Source organism: Acomys russatus, chromosome 22 (genome assembly GCF_903995435.1).
Source record: "Acomys russatus chromosome 22, mAcoRus1.1, whole genome shotgun sequence".
Lineage (NCBI taxonomy): Eukaryota > Metazoa > Chordata > Mammalia > Rodentia > Muridae > Acomys > Acomys russatus.
This window is the reverse complement of record NC_067158.1, coordinates 51,156,421-51,183,647: the sequence shown is the minus strand read 5'-3', so window position 1 is coordinate 51,183,647 and position 27,227 is coordinate 51,156,421. Positions and strand designations below refer to the sequence as shown.

General features: G+C 40.8%; 1 protein-coding gene across 1 annotated transcript in view; it reads left to right on the top strand.

Annotated features, from left to right (window-relative positions):
- Arap2 (ArfGAP with RhoGAP domain, ankyrin repeat and PH domain 2) overlaps nucleotides 1-27,227 on the top strand; it is a 150,432-nt gene that overhangs the window by 34,043 nt on the left and 89,162 nt on the right. The window contains exons 7-8 of the mRNA XM_051164910.1: nucleotides 4,713-4,833; nucleotides 16,298-16,476. Coding sequence (XP_051020867.1) covers nucleotides 4,713-4,833; nucleotides 16,298-16,476 — 300 coding nt within the window. The remainder of the gene's footprint in view (nucleotides 1-4,712; nucleotides 4,834-16,297; nucleotides 16,477-27,227) is intronic.

The following is a 27,227-nucleotide window of genomic DNA, read 5'->3' as shown; positions in this document are numbered from 1 at the left end:
AGACTATCAAGGCCAGTGGATCTGGACTCAGTGGGGCCTGCACAAACTGATGCGCTAACCAAGGACATTGTAAGCAGAGAACCTAGACCCCCTGTTCAGATGTAGCTGGTGGGCAGCTCATTCTCTACGTGAAGGGGAGGGGGCAGCGGGAGACTGCCTCTGATAAGAACTCTGATGCCAGTGATTTGATCACTGCCCCTTGGCAGAGAGGCCCTGTGGAGAGCCAGAGAAAGGGGATGCAGGCTATCTGGATGAGACCCGATAGGCTGCGGTCAGAAGGGGAGGGAGGTCTAGGAGAGGGGAATAGAGTGGAAAATAGAGGAAAGAGGGGAACAGGAAGATAAGAGCAAGGGGAGTACAATCGAGATGTAAATAAATTATAATAAAAATATGTATAAAAAGTTTATATTCATATGATTTCCTAGAAATAATTTACCCAGCATCATTCTATACAAATATTCCAGTTACATATCTCTTCCGACCTCTTATTTACTTGTATCCAGATGATTGACTTCACCTTGCCAGAACATTCCACCATTTGGGCGTTGTTTCTTAGAAGGAGGAAGTTAGTACTGGGGCCCCCCTGAAGACATGTACTTATTGATTTCAGCTTGCGCAGTTTAGCAGCTGTGTGAACAGAGCGTCTTGAGGGATGGGTGTGTCCCTGTGCCACTACGTGTGTGGTTGGACATCATGAGGCGGCGTGCAGAGGTTCCAGTTTTCTGATTTTTGCCTGTGTTCCTCGGTGTCACCCAGTGATGCCTCTATGAAGACTTCTTCCTTTTGTTACAGAAACCATGTCATCCCCATGCCCTTGATATCTTATCTCCTGCTAAGAAATCTAACTCACTCTCATGCCCACTCATCTGTGGGCAGAATTGCCCTGTGGTTGTTTCATATCGTGGCAGGTAAATGACAGATTTGACCTAGATATCTGTGTGGTAAAACCTCAAGGGGTGCTTTAAATTTTCCTTAAGGTAAATTTCACACTTCAGAAAACAAGACATTTTTGAGCCTGCTATCCGTTGAGGGTTTTTTCTTTTTCTTTTTCCTCCGAATTGTCTTTATATTGTTACAAGAAATATAAAATCAACCATATGGTGTTGATTTTAGGTTCAGGTTTTACCGGAGATCCCATAATAGATTATGAGTGTGCTGTTAAGTAACCTCTGGCTTCCCGAGTTTGACCTGACGCAGTATTTAGATTGCAAAAGATATTTTTGTCACGCTTTTGTTTTCCACATTTCCGTACTGGGACTCATTACCTTTTAAACATTGTTATTTATAGGCATATAGTTTTTTTTAATGAATTGCCTATTAATTTCTTCTTGTATTTCTTTTCCCCCCGATTTTTCCAGTGCTGTTTGGATTTTCCTCACTGACAAATGGGTTAGAAGCAGCACAGAACAGATAACTGTTCCTTATCTCATTGTGGATTTTTATCTAAGCTATTAGAATTTTTAGTAAACCAATGTTTTGGAAAAGGCCACCTAGGTAACAATTTGTAAATGTTTTTAGGCATTTAAAATCCCTACTGTCTGGTGGCAGCCATAGCATACATACAACAAACACAAACTTTTGCTCTATTTTTTTCCAGGAGAGTACAGTTGGACTGTAATGTGTCAGGATGCGTATGAGGAAGACAGGCTGAAAGAAGGGCAGCAGTTTAGGAGAGCGTTGTAACAAATGAGGTGCTGTAGATTATGAAGGTGTACGGTACTATTTAGGTTCAGTAGAAATGATAAAACAAATTTCAGAACATATTAAAAATGAGCCCTCAGGGTTTGGTGTAATTGTGATTGATTGGACATGCGATTATCATTCGATAATATATTTACAGCAGTGACGGGGAGTTAGTAAGGGAGGCCGATGAATGATCTAAAGTTTGTGTCGCAAGACATCGTTCATCAGATGATCACACTGCATGGAGCTTTGCCTCATCATCCAGATTCCAATGTGTGATTATCATAAAGCAAATACTCACGGTGCTGTTACATTGGAGCCCTGGCACTGGCGAATGTCACCGCGTTAAAAGTGGTAGGACCTGGATGAATGGAGCCAACTAAAGATGTAGTTCTTGTGAGCTCAAGCTGTGTACGATTACAGGGACAAGCCAAACGTGGCAAAAACATGTGTATCCATAGAGGCATATAAAGGATCATTTAAACGCTTAATTGAGTAACGGCAGCAATCAATAATGAGTCATCTGAAGTAAACTCACCGCCACTCACAGGGGCACAAAAACACATTCCAAGAACAATTCTGTGTTTTGACGAACCTGAAGCCACAAGCCTCTTGTCCTGTTTTCTTGGAGTGTTCTCGCAAGCACTCAGGATTCTCCTCACCTGACTCCATTCCTGGACCATGTTTCCACTGTGAGGAAGAAAGTTCTAGACAACAATCCGAGCAGAAAGGGTTTGTTCTATGCAGTGTATATATGCTGAACTATGAAGGATTAGTTGCACATGTCAAGCCCATTCAGAGTGGAGAAAGGAGGAGAACACACTGATGCTGCACATACGGTGAAAATCCATATTGTGTTTGTGGGAAGGATCAACTCAGGTCAAGGACTATTACCTCCCATCTCAGAGTAAAGGGCTAGAAAAGTGGTATTTAATTTTTTCCTTTATTTTTCGTTATATGTGTATGGATGTCTTGCCTGTATACATATCTGTGCACCATATGCATGCAGTACCCATGGAAGACAAAAGAGGGCATTGGATTCCTGTGCTAGAAACTGAGCCTGGTTCCTCTAGAAGAGTATCTGGTGCTCCTAACCATCTCTCCAGCTTCTAGAAGAGCGATGTTTCAGTGGACGGGTATGGAGTGAGGATATGTTCTCAACCCGTAGTGAATTAAGTTTTAGTGTGTGAAGAACTTAGGCAAAATTACACATACTACTCAAAATATGGGAGTCTGACAGAAATGTATAGTTGAGGAAGGAACAGAGGGTGGGAGGGAAGGAAGGAGGGATGACAGGTCGGGTGAAAGAGAGCTGTTTATGAGACTTATGCTCAGCCACTAAGAGCACTGGCTGCTCTTCCAGAGGACTTGGGCTCTATTCCTAGCACCCACATGGCAGCTCACAACTGTGTATAACTCCAGTTTAAGGGACCTAATGAAACACCAATGCACATAAAATAAAAATAAATAAGTTTTTTGGGGGGCTGGAGAGATGGCTCAGTGGTTAAAAGCACTGGCTGCTTTTCCAGAGGACGCAGGTTCAGTTCCCAGCACCCACATAGGAGCTCACAACTGTCTGTAACTCCAGTTCTAGGTGATCTGAAACCACTACACCAATGCACATAACATAAAATTAAATAAGCCATTTTTTTTAAAAGAGCAATTTTAGATTTGTTCACATAATGTTGGTAGTTGAAATTTGAGAAGGGATTTTCCTTCTTAAGGAAGAAAGGAACAAGAAAGTAAAGCAAGAAGAAAAAGTTATTTTGTGAGTACTTTCTTTCTGACATCCTTTCCCTGTTTGAGGCTGTACATAGGCTTTCCTAAGTCATGTGTAAATGGCATGGTCATTGTAGGCTACAGGAGGGAGCAGATAGAGGGCACAATGTTTCTACACTCTCTATATATATGTTGCTTGTATTTTGAATGCTTTTAAAGGGGGAACAAAATTTTGACCATTACATCCATTCTGTTTTGTTTTGTTCTTTGTTTTTAATCACACTGTCTTATTCAAATTCTGTCTGCTAATCTAGCAATTTGGTGAAAGTTAAATTTTCTAAAAGTCAGGATCAAATTTCACGTTTATAAAGACATTTCTCTAACCTTTAAAAGGAATTGAGAATTTATGTCTTTTGACTTATGAGTCCCAAAGTTTGAATTCACTTCTGAACTTAAATGACCTGATTTCTGACTGTATAGCGCATCCTAATTTTCTTTGTAACACAGGACATAATAAATATTTCACTCTCAACCAATCATTGAAATCACTGATGGTCATTCTACCCAGTGGTTTGGGAGTTCTAAAAAAAAAAAAAAATGAAGATGATGAGAAAGTGGTTGGAGTCTTAACTGGCCTTGGAAGCAGAATTATAATATGTGTTTGAATGCCTATTCCGAGCAGCAGATGCACGTTTCTCATGTGTTGTTGTTCAGGGATGCCTTCTTCAACTGTAGCACAGGCTATCCTCAAACTTATAGCAGTCCTTCCATCTCAGCCTCCCAAGCTGCCATGGCTGGCTTATTTCTTACTCCTTACTCATTAGAGATTCATCTTCAGAGCACTGGGGATGTGGCTACTTCAGGGAGTCTAGCAGGCTCCTCAAGTTGGCTTTGTTCTCTCTCTGTGTGATGCAGCAGTATTTTGAGATGGCTCCCTGTGACAGTTCCTGTTGTGACCAGCAGATGCCTGCAGACACCATCGAATAGAATCGTTGTGACCAGAGCGATTTACAGAATGTGATTCTCTGTTTAGGAAGTATATATTGCTGGTCTGTTAGGGTTATTTGTATTTGGTGCTTTGCCTTTTAAATCCAGACGACTAGAAAATTGAAAAGGTCATTTCCCTTACAAGCGCAGGACATTTCATAGTTTCCTTTTTGAAGTATTGAAAATCAGTGTATTTGTCACTTTAAAATTTTACATAGAAATCATGAAAGGAAAGCAGTTGTGAATACTGAGCCATTCTTGTTTTAAAATGTGCTCAGAATTTCAGGCTCATCTGTCTTCATCTTTTTCTCTAACTAATACAGGAGATGTACTCAAAAGGAATAATCCCCCTCACTGCGGTTTCCACAGTACGCGCTCAAGGAGACAGCAAGTTCGAAATTGTCACAACACAAAGAACTTTTGTTTTCAGAGTAGAAAAAGAAGGTACGGTTATTCTCCATCCCTTCCCCTCCCTGTCCTCCCTCCTCCACCTCTCACTCGCCTTGGAATCCTCATTTCCCCAAGCACTGAGAATTCAGATACGCACCACCATACCGGGTCTAAGATAATTTTGTTATTACCATAAAGGCACTTAGAGTCCTTCATTTCTCACAAATCAGGTTAATAAAACAGATTAAGAAAAATATAGAGACACTTTTAACTCTATTGCTCTCAAGTAATTTACATTCTAAAAAGAATTTTTTTGAATGCATAATGTTAAAGCCTAAATAAAATGACAAGTTACTCCTTGGGTGGTTACTGTTACATTAAAAAAATCATTTAGTCAGGGGCTACTGAGTACGGGATATTTGTTTAAACTGTAGCTATATAACAGTGAAAATGAACACAAATGCCCTCTCACAGAGACCATTTTAATGTGTGGTTTTGATAATGCAGAGTAGGTATTTAATACTAAAAGGAAAATGTCTTTATTATAAACAAGTTGATTTTAGGAAAGCTCACCCAAGCAAGTTTTTAGCCAAATGAACTTGCACGGCAATCTTTGGGTTATAGGTTTTGTACTGACTATGCTCACTGAATTCTTTTCTTGGGAATCATCTACTGTGGGCCTCCTGATGCAAAGGTGGCAATGTAGTGCAGAGAGGGTTCAGCAGAGGAAAATGCTTGCTGCTGAGAAAGGTGCCTCGAGGTTATCCCTGGGAACCGTACTGTGGAAGGAGAGAATTGATTCCTGCCACTTGTCTTCAGACTTCCACATGCACAGGACACCCACCCGTCAGCACACGTTTGTGCGCGCGCGCACACACACACACACACACACACACACACACACACACACACGTGAACACAACAATAGAAATGTGATATGTGCTTTGCATTGACTCTAGAAGTGTACAGAAAGTATTTTCTGGATTTGGTTAGTACAGGAGGGAGACATAATGGAGAACGAAAGTTTTGCATTGTGCATTAGTTTAATTCTCGTGATGTGCCCTATGCCTCTCTAGTTTAAATAATACAGGCAAGGCCAGATCCTTGATTAAATAATGAGAGGTTGGCCTTATTTTAAGAACAATTTTGGTGTACATTTATAACTGACCTAATTTTTAGCAAAGTGTTATCTTGATGTACTCTAATTCAATAATGATTGTGTGAGGAGCTTACTCAATGCTGTGTATATACAGATATTCGGCCAAGTTCAGAACCAAAGCAACCTTGCAGTACACCTTGCATGATTATCGGCTGTTTCTCACACAAGCGCATCTACCAGCAGCTGGAAGCTACTGTTTTGAAAGCTGTTGAGCAGCGTCCCTGCCCTTTAGACTGCTCCAATCCCAGACCATGGGCTAGCATATGGAGCAAAGAAACGACAGCGTGCAGTAAATATATATTTCTAGAAAGTCCTTATTATTCCTGAAGGTAATCAGTAGTGAGCATGCGCAGCTGCCTGTCAGGGAGCAATGTTTTTCAGACTTTGATTACTGATGATTTGTGAGATCAAACTAAAAGCTTACCTTGCTGCTGAAAACAAAACCACCACACTAGACCCCCCAAAACGTAGCATGGGAAAATCAAATAGCACTGCTAGTAGGGCATATTGGATTGTGTAACAAATCTATGTAGATGTTGTATATGGGTAACATAGAAAACATTTCATATTCCTATTTATTTTTTTACTTTCGTGTTTTAAACGCCAGTCACAGTGCGTCTTCCCTTCTATCTCTGCTGTCCAGGTCCTCAAACTCCTTTCTTGCTTTCATGTTCTATGCTGAAGCTCAAGATATACTTCTGTTCACCAATGATTATTGCTGTACACACACACACACGCACGCACGCACACGCACAAACACGTACATATACTTGCAAGTACGTTTCCTTTTTTTGTTTTTGTCAGTTTGAGTCCGTTTTTGTTGTGTATGTGCCTGTGGTTTTAGAGGTGACCAGTTTTTTTATTGGCTGACCAATTGGGGTGCTCATCTGGTCATCTGGAAGAGGCTAACTTTTCTCTTTCAGCAACCATCAGGTGCCTGTAGCTCTTGACCACGGATGTGGACCTGAGAATTTTATCCCTTCCATGTAAAGTGCCACTTGGTGTGGCTGCTGTTGAGATCTTGTTTATGCAGACATTTCTAGGAGAGACAGTGTCACAGCTTCCTGATCCTCTGGCTCTGACAATTTTTTCCTACCCCTTCTTCTACATGGTTCTGTGGGCCACAGACTCAGGACCTGCCATGTAGGTGTGGCTAGTCTCCTCCCCACCACCCACTGATCTCTGCATTGTCTCTAATTGAGGTTTCCCGTTATACTCCCCATTTTCTGTCAAAAGAAGCTTCTTTGATGAGGGGTGGGAGCTACACTGACAGCTGAGCGTAATGAGGAGATTTAGAGTGCGGTAAGGGGTTATGCTGGTCCGGTAAAGTGGCTTGAGTGACTCTCTCCTAAGACCCACGCCCTCACGCATCCTAGAAGGTTAGCTACCTTTGTAGGGCCAAGCCTTGTTCCCTCGTGTTGAGTGGACTTTAAGTCCAGTTGGGCTGCTATTGCTTACCACCAGCATGTGAGTGCTATTTCCTGTACTGGTATGGATATCCTACCATTTTCATCATGGCTGTGGTTCATAGATGTCACAGCTGGGTAGGATACTTAATTGGCAGCTTTCATAGTGTTTTTCTGGCACTATGGAAACTATGCTTTAGGACTATGACTTCCAAATACAGACTCTGGCTGTTACCCTTGGTGACCCTTGGGAAGCCCCGGTTGCCGAAGACCCTGCACACTTAGGACACAGGGCTCAGATTCTTCGACGTGACTTAGTATCTGCAAGAAAACAATGCTGGAACAGAGATAATTAACCTGGCCTACAGCCTGAAACTGGCCATAGAAGTCTTATTGGCTTTATATATCACCCATAGAGTTTGGCAGAGCGCTGACTGTGAGTAGCCACTTCTGCGAATCATAACTAAAATACCATTATAGCCTGATATCTTTTACATTCAAACTGTCGAATATTTTGATTATTCAGAACACAACAGTTCTGATGTGGTTTCCCTGTCTGGTACTGCTCTCACATCCTGAGTGTCCATTGTACGTTCTGTGTTTCTGTCCATCTGAGCACATTGCAGACCCTGGGAAACAGGCTAGTGGGTCGCTCAACTCTAGCCATCAGACTAGATGTCAGCAGTTCTGATTCTGTTACCTGAGAGGTTTTAAAGCAAGCAGTTTCTTAGACCTGGCATAAGGAGTATGGCGCAGCTGTTTAAGGGAAGCAGTGTTGTAAGTAGAACACGATCAGAAGCAGATGATGTAATGCTCTCTACGTCTTTGTTTTCCACCCTCCTTACTCTTGTCATTGGTCACTGTCTTTTTTGTTGAGTGCTTCATACAGTTATGGAAATCTCTCTAAAAATAGTTAGGACTATGCTGGGATTCCAAATTCCTTGAAAAACATTATGTTACAAATAATGTCTTTTGAAGACATTGAACAAAGGAGTGAAAAAATGCGTTATCTACTTTTTATCATAGCTATGGTTGGACTTTCCAATAACACTAATAATATTAAGACTGTACTACTCAGGGTTAGGGAAGTAGCTCGGTGATGAAGCACTTGCTGTGCAGCCAAGAACCTGAGTTCCACCCCAGAGTCTACAGGAAGTCGGGGCAAAGCAGACGTCTGTCACTGCGTTGTCGCTGTGGCAGAATGGGGAGCAGGTAAAGGAGAATCCGAACCTTCACAGGCCAGCTCCTCCGTCAGCAAACAGGGGCCTGTCACAAGTAAGGTACACACAGGCTGACCTCTGACCTCTGACCTCCACATTCAGACTGTGACAGGCATTCATGTACACACACACACAAGCACACACGTACACACACACACACAAACACACACACATACACAAACACACACACAAACACACATGGACACACACGGACACACACACAGGCACACACACACACGATAAAAGTGTCTACTACTCAGACATTTGCCCAATTTTAAACTCGATATGTCTCTATAAACTTTTCTATATCTATTCTGAAGCAATTGGGTGGCTTCTGTAGCTGTGTGATGTTTTCTCTTACAAATTAATCAGAATAAAGGATTTTATTAAAAGCAAAGAAGTATACAGGGACACAGTTTTTCCTTTTGTTTTGTTTTTTAAGATCTCATGGTTTAAGGTGGTTGATTATAAATGTGTATTACTACCTGTGTCCTCTCCCTGTATCCCAGAATCATATATTCAGCTTTCTCCATGACACGTCAGCATGGTCTTCAATGGTATCTCAGATGTCAGGTATCTGAAGTCCAGTTACTGCCCTCTCCGCCAAACATTCTTTTGTTTTCCTAGTCTTTGTCACCACCAGAAACAGAAGACCCCTTGTGCTCAAGCCATGAGATCTTGCTGTTTTTTTTTAAATTCTATTTCTTCTTTTATTAGATGTCATCTAATCTGTTACTGAATCCTGTCACCCTGACTTTGAAATTAAGACTCGATGCTTACCTTTTTCTAATCCCCACAGTTGTCACCAATAGCTCAGAGCAGTCGGGTTAATCACCTCATTGGTTTCCTACAATCATTTCATTATTCCCATTGTCAGAAAAACCATTCGGCAAGGAACTCTGATCAAATTTAATCGTTTCTAAAGTCCTGCTGCTGTCTTTCTTACCGTGAGCAAAGGACAGTGTAGATGAAGTCACAGAACCTTCTTTTTTTCCCCCATATTTATTTTTATTTTTAAAAATATTTTATTAATTTATTCATATTACATCTCAATTGTTATCCCATCCCTTGTATCCTCCCATTCCTCCCTCCTTCCCATTTCCCCTTATTCCTCTCCCCTATGTCTGTGACTGAGGGGGACCTCCTCCCCCTGTATATGCTCATAGGGTATCAAGTCTCTTCTTGGTGGCCTGCCCAGAACCTTCTTTACTCTTGACCTGATCTTGGCCTTCTCTCATTTTTTTCTTCCATACCTTCCTTCCTTTGCTCCATTTCAACAGTAGAGGATTCCTGGGTCTGAGTCTGTGAGTCTTGGTGGCCTTGGGCCACAGCATGTAGTGCACTCCACCCTGCAAATGTTCTTCTTGTATTCCCCCCACCCCTTCTGCTCACTCCGTCACTTCTTTTCTTCAGGCTTTTCTTGACCAGTCCCTTTTTCTGAAGCTTTGTCTATGTAAAGTAACCTATGTAAAGTAACCCTCTGTTGACTCTTTTCCTATGGTTTACACTATCTTTGTTCACTATTGAACGTCTGTGTTGTTATGGTCTTCTTCCTTTCAGTAAAGCATATGCTCTGGAAGAGAGTGGTCCTTACCAGCCTCCTTTAGTGTTCTGCTCCTGGTATTCAGGACGAGCCCTGTCATATAGGAGGTAGTATTTACTCAGGTAGTGGTTACCGACTTGACAACACTTCAGGCTTTCATGTTGATGGCTGATGGCACTGAAGGGTCTTTATTTAGATCAATTCATATCGAAAGTTAATCTCCTGCCTTGATGTGATAGGTGCTTGAAATCCTAGCACTAAGGAAGCATAGACGGGTGACTTTCACAGGTCAGAGGTCAGCCAAGGCTACAGAGGATATGATCTGTTTAAAGAGAAAAAAAGAAAAGAAAAGAAAAGAAACAAAACAAAAGCAAATGGAACAGTGAAGGTTGAGTTACGAATAGTGAAGGGCCCGCGACGCAGCTTGTGATTATGTTGGTGTTGGTGGTTGTTTTCACACCCCTGCGTGACATGTGTTGGTGTCCTTTGTAACTAGTGAATTCCCTATACTAAATTGGTACTCAGAGAATATGATCTTTCTGTTGCCATTTTGAACTTTTCTGATTCTTTGATGTTTCTAAAAACGAGTTTAATATTGATTGGAAGAGACTGCTGTTTTATTTTGTCTATGTTATAGCAAAAGCACATACTCTTTTTTTCATTTTTATTTTGTTCCCAATTCAGATTGCCATTCATGGAAAAAAATAAAAAGCCAGGATAGAGAATATTTCAGAAGGATGGTGCTCAGTGGGGGCTACCGTGGAGATACCATTAGACATTTAGTTTTGGAAGGAGTAAATATGGGAATCTGTCTTCTTAGCCACTAGGACTATATTCCCCACTACTCAGGATTATGAATGAACCATGTATGTGATACCAAATACTATATGCAGTGCATTTTTCCTGTACATCCATACATAAAGTGTAATTTTTAAATTAGACACAGTAAAAGATTGCCACCAATAGCTTATGATGAAGCAAAACAGTTATGACAAAAGTTACTATACCAATGGCCTAAAGAGATGGCTCAGTGATTATGAGCACTGACTGCCCTTCCAAGGGACCAGGGTTCAGTTCCTAGCATCCACATGGCAGCTCACAACTGTCCATAACTCCAGTTTCAGAGCTTCTGACATTCCCACACAGATAGACATGCAGATAAAAATGCCAATGAACATAAAATTAAAATAGCTACATAAAGAAGTTATACCAGTGTGGTTGCGTTAGCTTACTATATCTGAGAATGTGTTTGCTTTCTCACCGGAAGCCCAGGCAGAGCTCCTTGTGCATCTTCCTTGTGCCCTGTATCCCTGGGCTCAGGCTTCAGCACCACTACTAAGCAGTGTCAAAGCTTGGGAATACAGCTGCTGCCACGCCACGGTATTCTGCACGATTAACCGAGATGGCGACTTCACGCCTAGTGGAAGAACATCTCATACAGAATGTCCTGTACACACCGGGGCTTCCTGTCCCGAAGTAGGTCAGAGTATAAGGGCACAAGATTTTAGCACAGTACTGAGAATGGCATCTAACTTAAAACTTACAAATTGTTTATTTATTTCTGTTCACAATAGCAAATAGCTCATCCCAAACCATTTATCAAGTGGAGAATTATTATTGGGGTTTGGGAATTGTCAAACATTTCCTCATCTAAGGATGCACATATACACAATCAAAGACAAGTGACTCTTACAATCTGTCTTCTTCTGTTTGCTTTATCTCTTTATTTTTTCTATGTAGTGAAGTGAATGATCCTGTTATTTCGTGTTGTTGGGTTTTTTTTTTTTTTTTGGTGAAATTTATTTGTTGACAGTTTCAAATTTCATCAATAAAAATTATATGCACACACACATACACACATGCACACACACACACACATACACGCACACTGTATTATCTTTACTCTCACTCCCCACTTCTTATTTTCCTCCTATCCCATCCCATCCCACCTCCTCCTAAAAGTTTCCTTCTTACATTCATGCCTTTTTGGTGGTGTTTTATGACATACTGATTTTTAACCAGGATCATCTATGTGTCTATAGATGTACATAGAAATATCCATTGAAATCTGATGGCCTAACAGTTTAGTGCACAACTGAATCTTCTCCAGGAATTCAACAGTTTTAAAAAACTTAGCAGTCAGAGTCAGGGCTCCATGAGGCCTTTCTCAGTGTATGATTGGAATTTGATAGAGCCAGTCTTGTTCAGGGTCAGTGCAGGTAACTGCAGCCTTCAGGGTATCAGGTGTGCAATTGCTGCCTTGTGCTTAAGATAGCATTTCAAGTTCCCCATACCCTGCCTCTTAAATTCTTTCTTACCAGTTTTCTGAAATGCTCTCTGATGTCCTTCAGTGTCCAGCAGAGGGGTGGCCTGGGTCCCAAGTCCTTTGGGCTAGTCCAGTCACTGCTTGTCTCTGCAGGAGGATGTTTCTCGCTCAGGGATGGCTAGGGCACTGTATAGTGAGTCCCGAGGCTGAGGGCGCTAGGCAGGTTCCCAGCCTCTCAAGGAGAAGTGGAAAATGAATTTTCCCCAGGGTGTCACAACTTAGCTCTCTTTAGAATGGGGCTGCAGGTCTCAGGTGGCTGTGGAGAGCCCCACAAGCCTTGCTTGAGCTGGTGTGCCCAGCACAGGAGAAGCAGGGGCATGTCTTGACACCCACTGACAGGCAGGTCCCGTGAGACTCAGGCCAGGCAGTGCTTGGCAGGCGGTCTGCACCAAACACAAGCATCCTTGCCCCGAGCCAGACAACCTTTATTTATAGTCCTTGGGCAATAGGGAGGGGATTTGAGGGTAAATGTGTCTGATTCACTAGGGCTGAGGGTGCCAGGATATTTAATATACACACTGGCAAAGTACTTCACTTATAGTCAATAACATGGGGCCTATCACAAGAAGGAGAAACTTAGCTATCCTAGGTGTGAGGGGATGACGTCTAGGTGCAATTGAAGGTCATTTGCTGGAGGCTAGGATCTGCTCAGCATAGGGTCAGGTACTTTGAGGAATTCCCCGTGCTTGCTGGTCAAGTTCCTTATCAGGAAAGGTCAGTTTTCTAATCTTCCCTGAGGGCTATGTGATGCTTCTCACACAATCTGGGGTTAACAGGTCAGGTGCAATGAGAACCCCAACTAAGAAACGAGAGTCCGTTTTCATAGACGGAGCCCAAAATGGCTATGCAGAAAAGTCAGACTCCAACCTTATCCAGCAGAGTCCCACACTCAGAGTCTTATCAAATTGATCATCACCCAGTATTAAGGAATGCATTTACGGTACTGTTAACCTGGTCCAAACCCCATTGGCTGGGAAGGTCACAGACCCTCACTATTATTGTATAGTTAAATAGCCTTGGCAAAACAACAGCAACAACAACAACAACAACAAACCAAACCAAAAAAAACCCTATAGTCTAAGCATTTATGTTTATACCCATAGAAACTACCACTTTTATCATTAGAAAAAAAAGTGTCTTTGCAATGAACTGTACTGAATGTGGAGACAAATGAGTGTTCGAAGTGTTTAGAATAATGACAAATGAGGTCTCAGCCCCAAGCAGGACATTCCGTTCCTAATTTTTGTTTATTTCCCATTACTCATGGAGGCCTTCGGAGCTACATAATCCTAGGGCTCAATCCATTTATGGCGGCACTGCTCTAATATACACGCTTAAAAGTTGCAATTGCCAACTCCAAATTAATTATTGAGAAACTGAGATATACGTAACTGTGATCCAAAGGCCATAAAGTTTTGGTGCACTTCAATACTTTATATTTACATTTGAAACTTTTATGAAGATTCAGCAAAGCAGCTGTTCCTTACATTACTTGGCAGAAATAGTGTTGTGTGAAACCAACATTCACAAGTAATGACCACAGTAAGGTGGAAACTCTTGCCAAAAATACAGCACGTTTTTCTAGTGCAGGCTGGACCTGTTGCTGAAGATGTCACACTGTGGAGATGCTGTTGTTTGTTGACATTGATTTTAGATTCCAGAATGCTTTCACATATATAACAGCTTTTGGGGTGTTTGATATGAAAAAAAAAACACCCATTTGAGGGGGATTATACAATACCTGAAAACCAATATTGGCTTTTATCATTGGTTGAACTCTTTACTTCAGCAGTTGAGCAGGAATGGTGATAATTTATAAATTAAAACTTATTGTAAAGTAATTTTGCAGCCTTAATTCCACATGAGTGTATCTCATATGAACATTTATTTTGCTACACGTGAAATTCCTGTGTCAGGCTTATCATAGAAACTGGTCTATGTCCTGTGATTTGACCCTGGTTGCTCTTTCTATGAAACATTTTGCTACCTAAAATTCAGTCTGTTTTGTTTTTTCTTTTGCTCAGATAATCCTTACCCTGTTTAGCTTGGGAGCCGTTGTTATCCTTGTAGATAAAGTTTCACTTCTGCTTTTTACATTTCTTCTCTTTGTACATGAATCTTTATCCACATTTGTAAGTCTTTTCTTGTACGTGTCTCGGCTCACATGCTGTTGTGAGTCTGCGAGATTTGCCAGTGCCCTGAGAGTGCGCGGTGTTCTGTGACCTGGATTGTCCTGCCGTTTTTCATGGCCAGTTTATGACACCAAACTTCCTTTCATTCTGGGATATTTATTTTGGGCTTAACATCCATGAATCGGCTATGCCTTACTCCCTTTACTACACAGACACCTTGAATGTCCTTATATTTCATTTTTATTTCACTTTATGTCTATTGTCTTATTCCTGAACTCCATGCTCGCAGGTTGGCCTGCCAGTCATAAACAGGCATCTCAGTTCTGTCTCCTCCTTGCTAATTAACCAGAAGTGGTTCTTCTTTGCTTCTGTAATTCGAGGTAATTGGTGGCTGCTGTGTGTCCACACTTCTCATAATTGCCTTGTAAGTTCAAAAGTGTTGATGTGCTCCTCTTTAAGTCACGTCTCGGAACCTGCGTTGGCTCCTGATGGGTTTTGTTCTTGCATTGTGCTTGCTCAGTGTCCTGCTCCGCCCTTCTCACTTGAGGTTAGTTTTTCATATTGTTCCTCATTCTCAAGCTCTGAGACACACACGCGCGCGCGTGCGTGCGCACGCGCACACACACACACACACACCCTTTTATGGTGCCAAATGCAGTTGTGAAGAACTTGAAGTAATTTTTGTTATAGTTTTAGCACTACCTTCCTCAATGACCTTCAGCAAATCACTTCCCTCAGTTGAATGGACTCATATATTATTTGATACCATTTGTATGACATTTATTCCAGTGTGTGCTCCATTATCAGCTCAAATCTAACTTGACTTATTGTCCTGGTTGCTCCTTGGAGACTATATTACATTTCTATGCCTCAGTGCAGTGTGTGGTACATAATTGAAGGTCACTTAGCTTCTTTTGGATGGAATGTGAACACCATGTTTTACTTTGCCAATTACAAAGCACTACTTTAAGTTATAAAGAGTTGTTTCTTGAGTATTTCCCTCTTTCATCCACCAGTTGGGTAGTGATGCTACTTTCCTCTGTACTCCTCATCCCTCTGTAGCTCTGTTCAAGTAACCAGACAGACAACTTTAACTTGGTTCAGGATTTCAGAGAGCTCAGTACCTGGCCGCTTGGTTTCAGGTATTTGGGAAGATCTGGCCAGAGGCTTATGTAAAATAGCAGTTTATTTACCTACTTACAGAGAAAAAGCAGAGAGGAAGTAAAAGCACTTGTCAGAGGGTATAGCCTTCAAAAGAAGTCCACTTTGTGTAACTACTTTTTACAGCCCAAACTGTCCACTCACTTTCCATAATCTCTCAAAAGGAAGCCACAGATTCACAACAGGATCCTGATGGAAGTATTTCATTGCAAAATCGTGGTAAAAAGAGAAAACTCAAATCTTGTGAATTACCTAAAAGTGTTTCTCAGACATAAATAAGGCCATAGGTCTCCTGGAGTTATTTCTAAAATGCAAAGTTTTATTTGGGGCTGGAGTGGAGCCTGAGATTGGCATTTCTTACATCGTCCTAGAGGAAGCTCCTCGCACTGGCTCCAGGGCATCTACCTAGTCTTTTCTGTTCTGTTGAAATTGAACTCTTGCCTCTGCTGATGGTGGAATTTAGGCTGTAGTTGTGGTAAAGACTGTGCATGTTACTTGCATCAAAGTAAGAGAGGATCTCACGTTGATGTTCTCTGTCCATATATCTTACTTATTTTCTCTCTAATTTCAGAAGACAGAAATGATTGGATCAGCATATTGCTAAGTGCATTGAAGTCACCATCCCTTACGTCACAGTTGCAAGTGGCTGTGGCACCTGAGAAATGTGGATATCTTGAGTTGAGAGGATATAAAGCCAAAATTTTTACTGTGTTAAGGGGAAATAGTGTGTGGCTTTGCAAAAATGAACAGGTGAGCCTTGTTACTTTAACTGTAAATCACTCTTTGATGGCATCAACTGTACTTAGCTTTTGAGTGCTGCTTATGTTTTTATTTATAGTCTTAGCTTTGTTTTAAATGCTCTATTAATAGTAACAAAGAAAATCTGCTTAGATACTTTTGACTTTTGTTTCAGAAAAATATTTCCATCAGATGTTAGACTGCATATTAACCCTTTAATGGACAGAGGAAGTAGAATGTATGCATTACTTCAAGTAACAGATTGCCGTTAGGTAATAATTGGGAGCAAACACAGATGTTGTTGAATTGACCTAATCCAGTTTCTAATAGAAAATTAGAAGAAAGTGACAGCCAGGTGTAGGTGTTACTTTTCTGTTGCTGATACATGCTGTGACCAAGGCAAGTGATAGAAGAAGGAATTGATGTGAGCTTAGTTTCTAGAATAAATAAGAGTCCATCATGGCAGAGAAGCATGGCAGTAAGAATAGAAAGCCGAGAGCTTCCTGTCAACACAAACCAGAGAGAGTAAATGGGACATGAATAGGATTAAACCTCTCACGTATCACCCCAGTGACATCTTTCTTCCAGCAACGGCATTCCTCTCATACCTCCCCCAAATCAGTGTTCCTGACTGAATACCTACCAGGTATTCAAAAATCTGAAGCTACGGGGGGCATATCTCTTTATTTTTTTCCTTGAAAAGATACTCTGTCATGAAACTGCTTTGGTAATAGGGCCACATTATAGAGAGGTGGGTATAGAGATATGTAGGTAGATATATTTATGACCATATCGATATACACATATTTACCTATATACACGTGTCGCATATACATTAGTATATGAGCTTTACCTGTTAGGTTGTTGAATTTGGTTAAAACACTAAAGAGATAGCTTAAATCTTTTTTAAGAGACTTGCCGATAATTAAAATATTTTGGGCTTTATACTTGTCTTGTGGGCTTTATACTTGATTTTGTAGGGCAGACTTCTTTCTCTCTGCTATTTTAAACTTTTATATCTAACAAAATAATTCTTTCTCGTTTGAGAACCTTAATTCTTATTTGAGAAAGAAATACTGTAGTTTGAGTGTCTAAGATGAATTCATTTTATAATGGATTATGGTAAAGTATAAACATTTTTACTCTTTTCCTATCAAAAATAGTGTTATCAACTCAAAACAAGCAGTAGGTAAAAAGAACACTACAGCTCCTTAGCCAAGGCATCTTTAAACTTCAGTGTGAACGTAGTCATTATTATTTGTCTTTTGGACATGTTAGCCAATTAGCTGTGGAAGGCATCATTGAGTAACGCCAGCAAACTAATAATGTGAATATTTAGCATATTCCTGAAAGAATAGTGACATTCTGCTGAACAATGTATGTGAATTGGATGTGAATAATGTTTCTGAAGTCTCTGAAGTTAGGTGATTAAAACTTTTCTCATTGGAATTCAGGTTAAAAACTCATAATTTGCATGTATCTGTGTGGAAGTTACTCTGCCAAATTGAGGAATTCAATTTTTTCTCTTGCACAGATTGAATGCAATTCTTATTATTCATTTCATTGCTCACATTAGCTAGATTATCTGAGTTTTTGTTATTTTCTAGAAATAATGTTTTTCAAGTTTTATTAACACTTTGAGAGATGGAAATTCTTTTCATGAAATTATTGCTTTAGTGACAATTTTTGAATGCAAAAATCTAAAATGCTTGTCTCTGGTTGAGTGCTGGGTGCTATGCTAATTAATTTATAAATACTCCTTTTTAATCTTTCTTATAATTATAGGAAGAAGATCCTCTCATCTGTGTATTAAAGATGAGTAAAGTGACGTTTACATAATTTGTGCAGGGCTAACGGTTTCATCATGCCAAAGCTTAATTTAAAACTAGATTTTTTTTTTTAAACTCTAGACTTGTCATTTTACTAAAGGCTTATTTGAATGTTTTCTGAGTTTCTATCTTTTAGAAATAAGCAAGAATTATTTTTGTGACTAATACATTGCTTAGGAGTTTCAGGGCTTGCACTCAGTTTGTGTTATGTCAGGCCATGTACTCTCAAAGGGGTGTGCTTACCTAGGTGGACAGTGTTATCTGCAAGTGTGAAGTGCCAGAGGAGACCAGCCATAGGTGATAGGCTTGCTGCTTTTGTTGCCTGCTTATTTGTTTGTTTTGTTTTCTTGTAGCAGATAACCTTGAACTTTTGGTCCTCCTGTCTCTACCTTCCAGGTGTTAAGATTAAAGGCCTGTGCTATTATCTCTGTCTGTGCTGTATTCCATAGGTAGGCATTATAGAGAAGTCCAAACCATGGGGAATTAATGAAAATTGAGAATTAGAAACACTTCCATTTACATAAGTAATGTAAGTTATTTTTTAAAAAATCAAAGCAGTAAGGCTGAAGTGACAATGTCTCTGGATAACTAAACATGCTTTTCTAAAGTACATATATTTTTAATGTATGTTTATTTAGATTTTTTTTCCCTCTTACACATTGAGGTGCCTATAAAGATATATTTTAGGCTCTCTGGGTGTGTGTATGTGTGTGTGTGTGTGTGTGTGTGTGTGTGTGTGTGTGTGTGTGTGTGTGTGTGTTGTGTTTGCATATAGAATCATCTTGACAAGTGGACAAGTTGAGCATGAGTATTTTGGCCCCAGAAGTACTATCCTGGCTTTTATGCCTTATCCCTTTGGTATTTACCTCATTGCCCTGAGGAAAGATGTTTACTGCTGATCTCATACAGCGAAGCAGCTGATGGGAAGACTCTCTTGGGCTGCTGAGGTAGGACAGTCTTCCTCCTTAACACAGGCCTTCACCCAAGTGGGGGTATTGGCCGGCTTTAGGAAAGCTTTGGGTGATGGTGATGTATCTTGGTGTAAACACACACATACACGCATGCACACACCCCAGTAATTTTCAAAGGCTATGGAACAAATATATTCTTTTAAAAGAATGAGATATTTATATTCAAATTTTTGTATCATAATTTGTGTTGGATCTATATAATAGCTACATAACAAAACATAATTGTCTTATTATTTATAAGCAGTGAACTCATTGCACATGTAATTTCATAGCATAAAAAGTATGTCTTAAAAAGAGATGGGATAACAATCCGGATGTAATCCGAATAAATTAGTTTTTTAAAAAAAGAGAGAGCTTGACCTATATCACTCTAACTCAGGAATTATAGTTTTCTTTCCATTAATGGATCCATAGTTTTACTGATTTGTTCATTAGTCCAGTGAGGTGAACATACAGTAGATAGAGGTTAGTGCTGGACATTACAGAGACATCTCCTTTACCTAAGTGTGTGGACGAGACTGGGCGGTCTCAGCTAGGGCTTTTGTTCTTGCTCTGCTATGCCTAAGTGTCTCTGGGAGTGCAGTTGTTCCTGTTAACTGGAATCTCTGTAAAGCGAGGTGGATCACTGTCTCCAAAGCTGTCATTACGTTGTTGAAATTTCAGATTTGTGGCCTTATTCCGGATGAGATGACTTAACCTTTGGAATGTGTGGTAAATATGCATTCCTGAAAGTACTACATTTGGTTCAGTGGGATATGAGTCCAAAACCACACACTATGAAATTCTGTGCAGGTTTTTTCCTTCTTCCAAAGTGATAAGCATCCAGCTAAAGAGAGGATGAAAATCCAGGAGTTAGAAAATGGGCCTTCCAATCACCTCTGGATAATATACATATTTTTTTTACTATTATTCTATTTAGATGAATAACCGTTTCCCCATTGAATATTTTGAAACATTGATGCAAGAACTGACAAACATTTTAGTAAGAATTTTGAAAATCATTATTGTTGTATGGCTTTAGAATTAGGACTGACTGTTCATAGGATGTTGTGCATATTCCTGAAAGAGTCTATAGCTTGTGCCTTGTTACTGAAATGTCAGTAAAGCATATAAGGATTTAAAATGGTCAGCCTTTTTTGAAGTTTTGCCTTACTGCATTCTTTTTACCTGATGTAGAGTAGTGTTATCAGAGTGGCCTCTTCCAAAGTTATTTTTTAAAGCTCCAATTATATCATTAGAATTTAGGAAAAGAGAAAGTCATTAGAGATAGTTTTCATTTGCTTGATCCATGAGTTTCTTCCATTCTGTACGGCCAGAATTTACTCTGGTTTGAAGTTGTATATGTATCCAGAACCTTTCCTCCGTCCCCAATGATGCTCTCTCAGTGCCAGCCTGTCTCCAGACACATTGCCAGTAATTGTTTTCTTTATTTTCTGCATCTGTCTCAAGTGTTGATACAAGAACATGTGATTTCTCACTTAAATTCATTTTTGCCACAAACCCTTTGATGGTTTTGGAAGTCCCCTCCCAGGCTCGAGCTTGCTGGTCATCTTGTGTTCCTCTGTATCGTGTCCCCTGACTGCTCTCATCTCCATGAACAATATCCACCAACCTGCACGAGCAGGGCCTTCTGGTTTCCCGGCTGCTCAGCTCCAGGGCTCTCTTTCCCCCTTGCTTCCTGCGCATTCCTCCATTAGTACTGCTGGAGCTGGAACACAGATGGGCACTCAAGCTGCACAGCGGAGAGACTGGAGGGAATTTATGTTAGATATTGCCCGAGGTGTTTTTAGTCTTTTCTTTTTCCAGCTGGACTCAAAGGGGAAGTGAAGGGGGCAGGTGGGGGGGGAGGGGAGACATGAAGAATTATAGAAGACTTCTGTTAGAAAGGCACCTTGGAAGCTAACAGTAGAATTCTCGGGCCTAATGATCATGGTACAAAAAAGTGCATTGCCCTCATCGCACGAATTAAGTGTCACCCCTTATGTATTTAGTTTTGTCTCGTCTCAGAAGCCTCCCTGTTTCGGTTTTCCCACATTTTTCTTCTATTTCTTATTTCTGCTTGTGTTTTCTATCCCTGTGGTGTGTTATGCTTGTGACAGTGTTTCCATGTTGGCACTTCCACTCTGTTTAAAAGGACTTCTGTAATTGGATGTATATGGGTTATATGAAGTCATCATGTTTCTAGACCCATCTGTCTACTTAAAAGTCCTTAGCAGTCACTCTTCCATTTCTAGGTCGTATGGAGGCAAGCTCTCCTTGTGGACAGCCACCTGACTTTGTGGTAGGACTAGCACAGCCACTTCCATCCCAGGAAATTTCTGAGAATCCCTGTGCAGCATTGTGGTCCTTCATTTCTTTCTCGTGTGTATGGTGTATCTGTGTTCATACATGTGCAACCACATGTGCGTGTATGATAGTGTGTGCAAGGTATGAACACATGAGGAGGCCAGAGGTTGATGACAAGAGTCTCCTTTAATTCTTTTTTTATTTTATTGATTCAGACAATTAATTCTCAATTGAACCCGGTCTTCAATTGAACCAGGATCTCACCAGTTTGGCTGTGTCCCTAACCAGCTTGCTCTGGGGAGTTTCTATATCTGTAGTCCAAGCTCTAGCACCAGGATTACCTGTGAGGTGGCATTTACATGTATTTTGGGGTTCTAAACTCAGGTCTTTATTCTTTTACTTTAGCCAGTGAGCTATCTCCCTATTCAACCTCTAGCCCCAATCAATTCAAATCAATTTCCTCTCTTTCTCTCCTCCTCTCTGTCTGTCTGTCTGTCTGTCTGTCTGTCTGTCTATGTCCTATCTCTAGCTCTCCATCCCCCTTCTCTCTGTCTGCTCCTCCTCAATGGATAGATGTAAATTCAGTACTTAAACCAACAATCATTCCTCAGGACTGAGGAAATGACTCTGGGCAAAAAAATTGCTTGGCAAGCAAGCGAGAGATGAGAGTTTGCCTCCCCAGAACAGACATAAAAAGAAGGCATTTCACCTGAGGATCAACCTTCTAGTTTTCCTGCAAGGAGATCTGCATAAAGAAAGGAATATCCCTGGAAGCCTGTGAGCAAGTAACCTGGGACACAAATGTGACAAAGAGACCTTGTCCGAAGCAAGGTGGAAGTAGAGGACTGACATCTGAGGTTGTCCTCTGCCCTCCACAACTTCACTGCAGCATGAACAGGCCTACATCTGCAGACACACATACATATGGATGGACAGACATAATGACAAATACACAAGATTCATCTGCCACTTTTCATTAAGGGCCAGTTACATTTAAAATGCTGTCTACTGGGGTTTGGAAAGGTCAATCAGCTGTTAAGAGCACATGCCGCTCTTCCCGGGGTCCTTAGTTTGAGTCCCCGTGCTCTTCTAAGGGAGCTGAGGTGGCTTTCCAGAACCCATTTTGGTAGCTACAGGTTATCTGTAACTCCAGGTCCAGGGAGAGCCAATGCCTTCTCTGGCCTGCACTCATGTATAAGTTCTCTCTCTCTCTTTCTTTCTCTCTCTCTCTCTCTCTCTCTCTCTCTCTCTCTCTCTCTCTCTCTCTCTCTGTCTGTCTCTCTCTCTCTGCCCCACCCTCCCTCCCTGTACCCTCATCTCTCCTTCCTTTTTTCCCCCTCTCCCTTCCTCATCTCTCTCACTTACCTACTCAATTTAAAAAAAATCTTTAAAAAATGAAATACTGTCTACAGTGTAACAGGTATCACTAACATTTAATTCTTAAAGCTAATTTTGAAAGATTTAGTGTGTGTGTGTGTGTGTGTGTGTGTGTGTGTGTGTGTGTGTGTGTGTGTGTGTATTAGTTTGCATTTGTATGTAAATGCAGGTGAAGCAGCCAGAGGAAGATATTGGATCTCCTGGACCTGGAGTTACAGATATTGGTATTTCTACTTGGTTAGAATTTCAGGCCACGGACATGAAACAAATTTAAGCAAGTGGCCTTGGCTTCCATTTGTTATGTTTCTCTGATAGTCTCCCATCTCTTCCTGATGAGTTTTTAAAATATCGTGCTAATATTAGCCAGTTCATTACAGCCAGATGTCTGCTTGGTGGGATTGGGTATCCTTTTGATGCTGATTGTGGCATTGGGGCTCTAACTACATAAATTGATTTGATTAAATCTCCTCAAATCAAAGTATAGCAATTTTCTCCCATGTTTCTCCTAATGTAAAGTCCCCCTGTTGCTTTGATGTGGGGATGGCGTACTAATAGAATTCAAATGGGCCCCTGAAGGCTTGGATTGTACGGCACAGAAGGGAGCCACAGGATGTAGGTGGTGACCTCACATTCTCCGGGTCCTCTCTCTGGCCAAGGGCTGCATCTGCTGTTTCCTGCGAGTCTGGTGCCAAGGTCATACAATACCACATCTGTTTTCAACAAATGCTTAAGCACCGTGTTCTTAAATTCCTGGCAGAAAGACCTAGCATTCACTATCTCTAAAATTAGGTTTGAGATTTCAGCAGATTTGGGGTTAACAGACTTTAATTTCTCTCCATAGGGATTAACATTGTACTTTACTCTTGCACTGGGTGGTTTTATCAATTCAGAATTGTTCTTATTGAAATGAATTTGTCTAAATGACTCATTTCAGTACCTGGTCAATATTTGTGATAAATTATTTCTGAATATTTAGTATAGAGTCGTTCTGTTATTACAGATGAAATGGAATATTTTATAAATAACAGATTCTGCCTGTAAAGCTTTTAAGTGAAGAAGTTGTCTGGACATATTAAGCTTTTAACTTACGTTATCTCCTTTAATTCCTACAACTATACTGAAAGGTAGAATGAGTCTGTTTACAGATGATGTGATTGAGGTCCTCCGTAGGCTAGGTAGCCTGCCGATGCTTCTCTGGCCAGGTTTCTTCCTTGAGTCTGTCCATGCCAGGTCGTTTCCACACTTGCAGTGTGCAGGCCTGCTAAAAAATGCCTAGGAAATACTGTGTTGGCCACAGAAACCAAATACAGAGCATGGCTTACTCTACAAGCCCTCCTTAGTTTCTTAAAAGCTTTTAAGTTAGGGGTCTGCTTTTTTTTTTTTTTTTTTTTTTTTTTTTTTCTTCATGGTGTTCATTCTCAGGATGGGAAGGAGAGATGGACACAGGTAATTGTGACAAACACCAGGAATGGGACATAATCTGAACGTGTTCTGATGCTCTGAGCAGGGGCGGGGAGGGGGGGGGAGCTGGGGGGGGGGGAGGAACATTACCAGCGCATTCTTAGGAAGAAGTGCAGTCATTTCACATTCAACAGCTCTCCAGAGCACTGACATTTATTTTGTTACTCCGCTCTATATTTTACAGTCAGTTGGTGCTAGCGAGCTGTGAGCCTCCTCTAATTACTCGGAACCATATGGCCATGGCAGGCGGTTGATAAATGGGTTACAGTTCCTCATGATAAGAAAATATCATCTTTACCTTGCTGGGGGGAAGTTTGGAATGCTGAGCTGACCCTCACTTTACCAGGAATTACAGCTTTCCGTGTAGAGCTTTTATGACTCGTGTATAAAGATGAGGGGCCATCTATCCAGGCAGGGACCATAATGACCCTCATCAGTTCCCGGAACAGGGTGTCATACCCACCATCTGCTAGCCTGGTGGCCAAAGGATCGTGAGCCTCTGCCCTTTGTATCACACAGTACTTGCAGGCCAGGCACCTCACAGAATACCGTGGAGACTACCGTGGAGTGGCCTGATAGTTAGTTATCTCTTGTCACGAGCCTCATTGTGGGGAAGTGTTAGGAGGCCATTCAGTGAAGGCGTGTGCTGTTTTACCTAGAGCTTATCCCTGTATCAAGGTTAGATAGATACCTCATTTTGCTATTTTGATCTTACTTTCCCATTTATAGAAGAGGGTTTGAGTTTCCAGGCACACATATTTGGGAGTTTATTCAACAGGTACGTTGTTCAGCAGGGAAATTCGTGTGGATAATTGGGAATTGGCATTTTCTATTTATAATGTAACGTCAGCCCTGTGCTTATATGTGCAAATGTGTTATATCGTAGCTGATTTAAATAGTTGCTGTTCCTTCTCAGTACTCTGCTTGTCATTTGGGCTAACTATACAAACTGTGAATGTATCACTTCCTCTCATTCTAATGATTTCACAGTAGTCAACATTTTATTGTGTTTTTGCTTTTACATTATTTTCATATTTTTGAGACAATAATATAATTTTATATTCCTTATTCACAAATTTTGCCTTTCTACTCCTTTCTACACTGTGATCAGAAATATCAGAAAATATATCAGAAAATATATTGTTTTATTGATTTGCTTTTTATATAGATAATTCTTCTGATTTTACCTATAAACCTTTACATTGAAAAATAATAAGCAGGAGCTGTGGAGATGGCTCACGGTATGGAATCACTCCACTATGCAACAACGAAGATCTGGTCAGAATCCTAAGACTAATATTATAGCCAGGCATGTCTACACACGTGCATTTAACTCCAACCAGGCATGTCCACACAAGTGCATGTAACTCTGGCCAGGCATGTTCCCACATGTGCGCGTAACTCCAGTGTTGTGGAGAATGGAAAACAGGAAAATTGCGGGGGCTTGATTGCCACCAGCTTCTCTGGATGCTCAATGAGAGATTCTGCCTCAAGGGAATAAGGTAGAGAGTGATCAGGTCACCTGGTGTCCCCTCACACCTGCCTCCATGCATAAAGCCATGCATACCCCAGACTACAAACATACATGTGCAAAATAGATGAGAGCATCAATAATTAATGCCTTTCTACAGCGTGGGACTGATTTCCCTGAATACATACACACGACATACACATATGGGACATTTGGTTTTAAGCTCGTTTTGTTGTATTTTTATCAGATAAGTGTGCATTCATTGTAAGCACACGGACCCACAGGAAAGTTCAGAGTGACTTCTTGTCTGAGAACTCTGCTGAGGACAGAGCAGCCCTGAAGCTGACAGAGCAGGAGTCTTACCCACACTCATTTGTTCACAGACTTCTCAAGGACTGCTGGATTCTAGAAGGACCTCTATGGCTCCAGATAGTATTGCTAGACAACACGGAAAGGAAAGGGGCGAGAGGCTTTCTTCTTTGCAGAGGGATCTGCGTTTCATCACGTGCAGCATTTTCTATTATGTAGATCACAAGTGGGAGATGCAGCCTTACGTGCAGCAGAAATATTCACATAGTACATAGTGCACAATACTCTCCTTGCCCCCATGCAGCAGTTACAATAGAAAATAGAATTTGAATTGTTTTTCTTTCTAATCAGTTTTTCTAAATTGTCTTTGATAAATGTCCTTAATTCAAAAATGGAACCATATTTTTGTGTTTTTCTTCATATGGTTGTATTTTTCTTATCACAAATTAGGAGCTTTAGGCACATTTATTCTGAATCTGTTCACCCAGATCATTCGTTTTTTGAAGTGATGATTTAGCAAAGCATTGAGCATATTTATTGCTACATTACCAAGCCCATATGATTGGGCAGCATATTGCCATCATTGATGCTTCTAGAATGTGCTCTCCTAGTTTTTAATTTTCAACAAGGCATAGTAAACATGGTGGTTTCCAACAGCAAGCAAAGGGTTGATTTCATACCAGACTGGCGCTGGAGGAGGTTTTTAAGTGTCTGATTGGAATATTGGGATTGTGAATGTGTCCAATTGATAAAACCGCATTGCCTTTGAATATAAACGAAGAGGAACACAGTTTCTCAGCAGGGACAGTGTAACAACATTAAGCAAAAAACAACAGTTACACATTTAGTTCCTTTCTACCATATAAGTCTAGATGTGCATCACTTGTAACCATCTCTTTGAGCCTCAGTTTGCCCACTATTTCATACTAAGGGCATTTATGCTAATTTCATAATGCCTTTTTGGCTCTCCTACCAAATACATATTTGGCACATGACAAAAGTTGCTTTGTTAGTGTCCTTTGTTGATTGGATACAGGTCACTAGTGCCCACTATTCAAA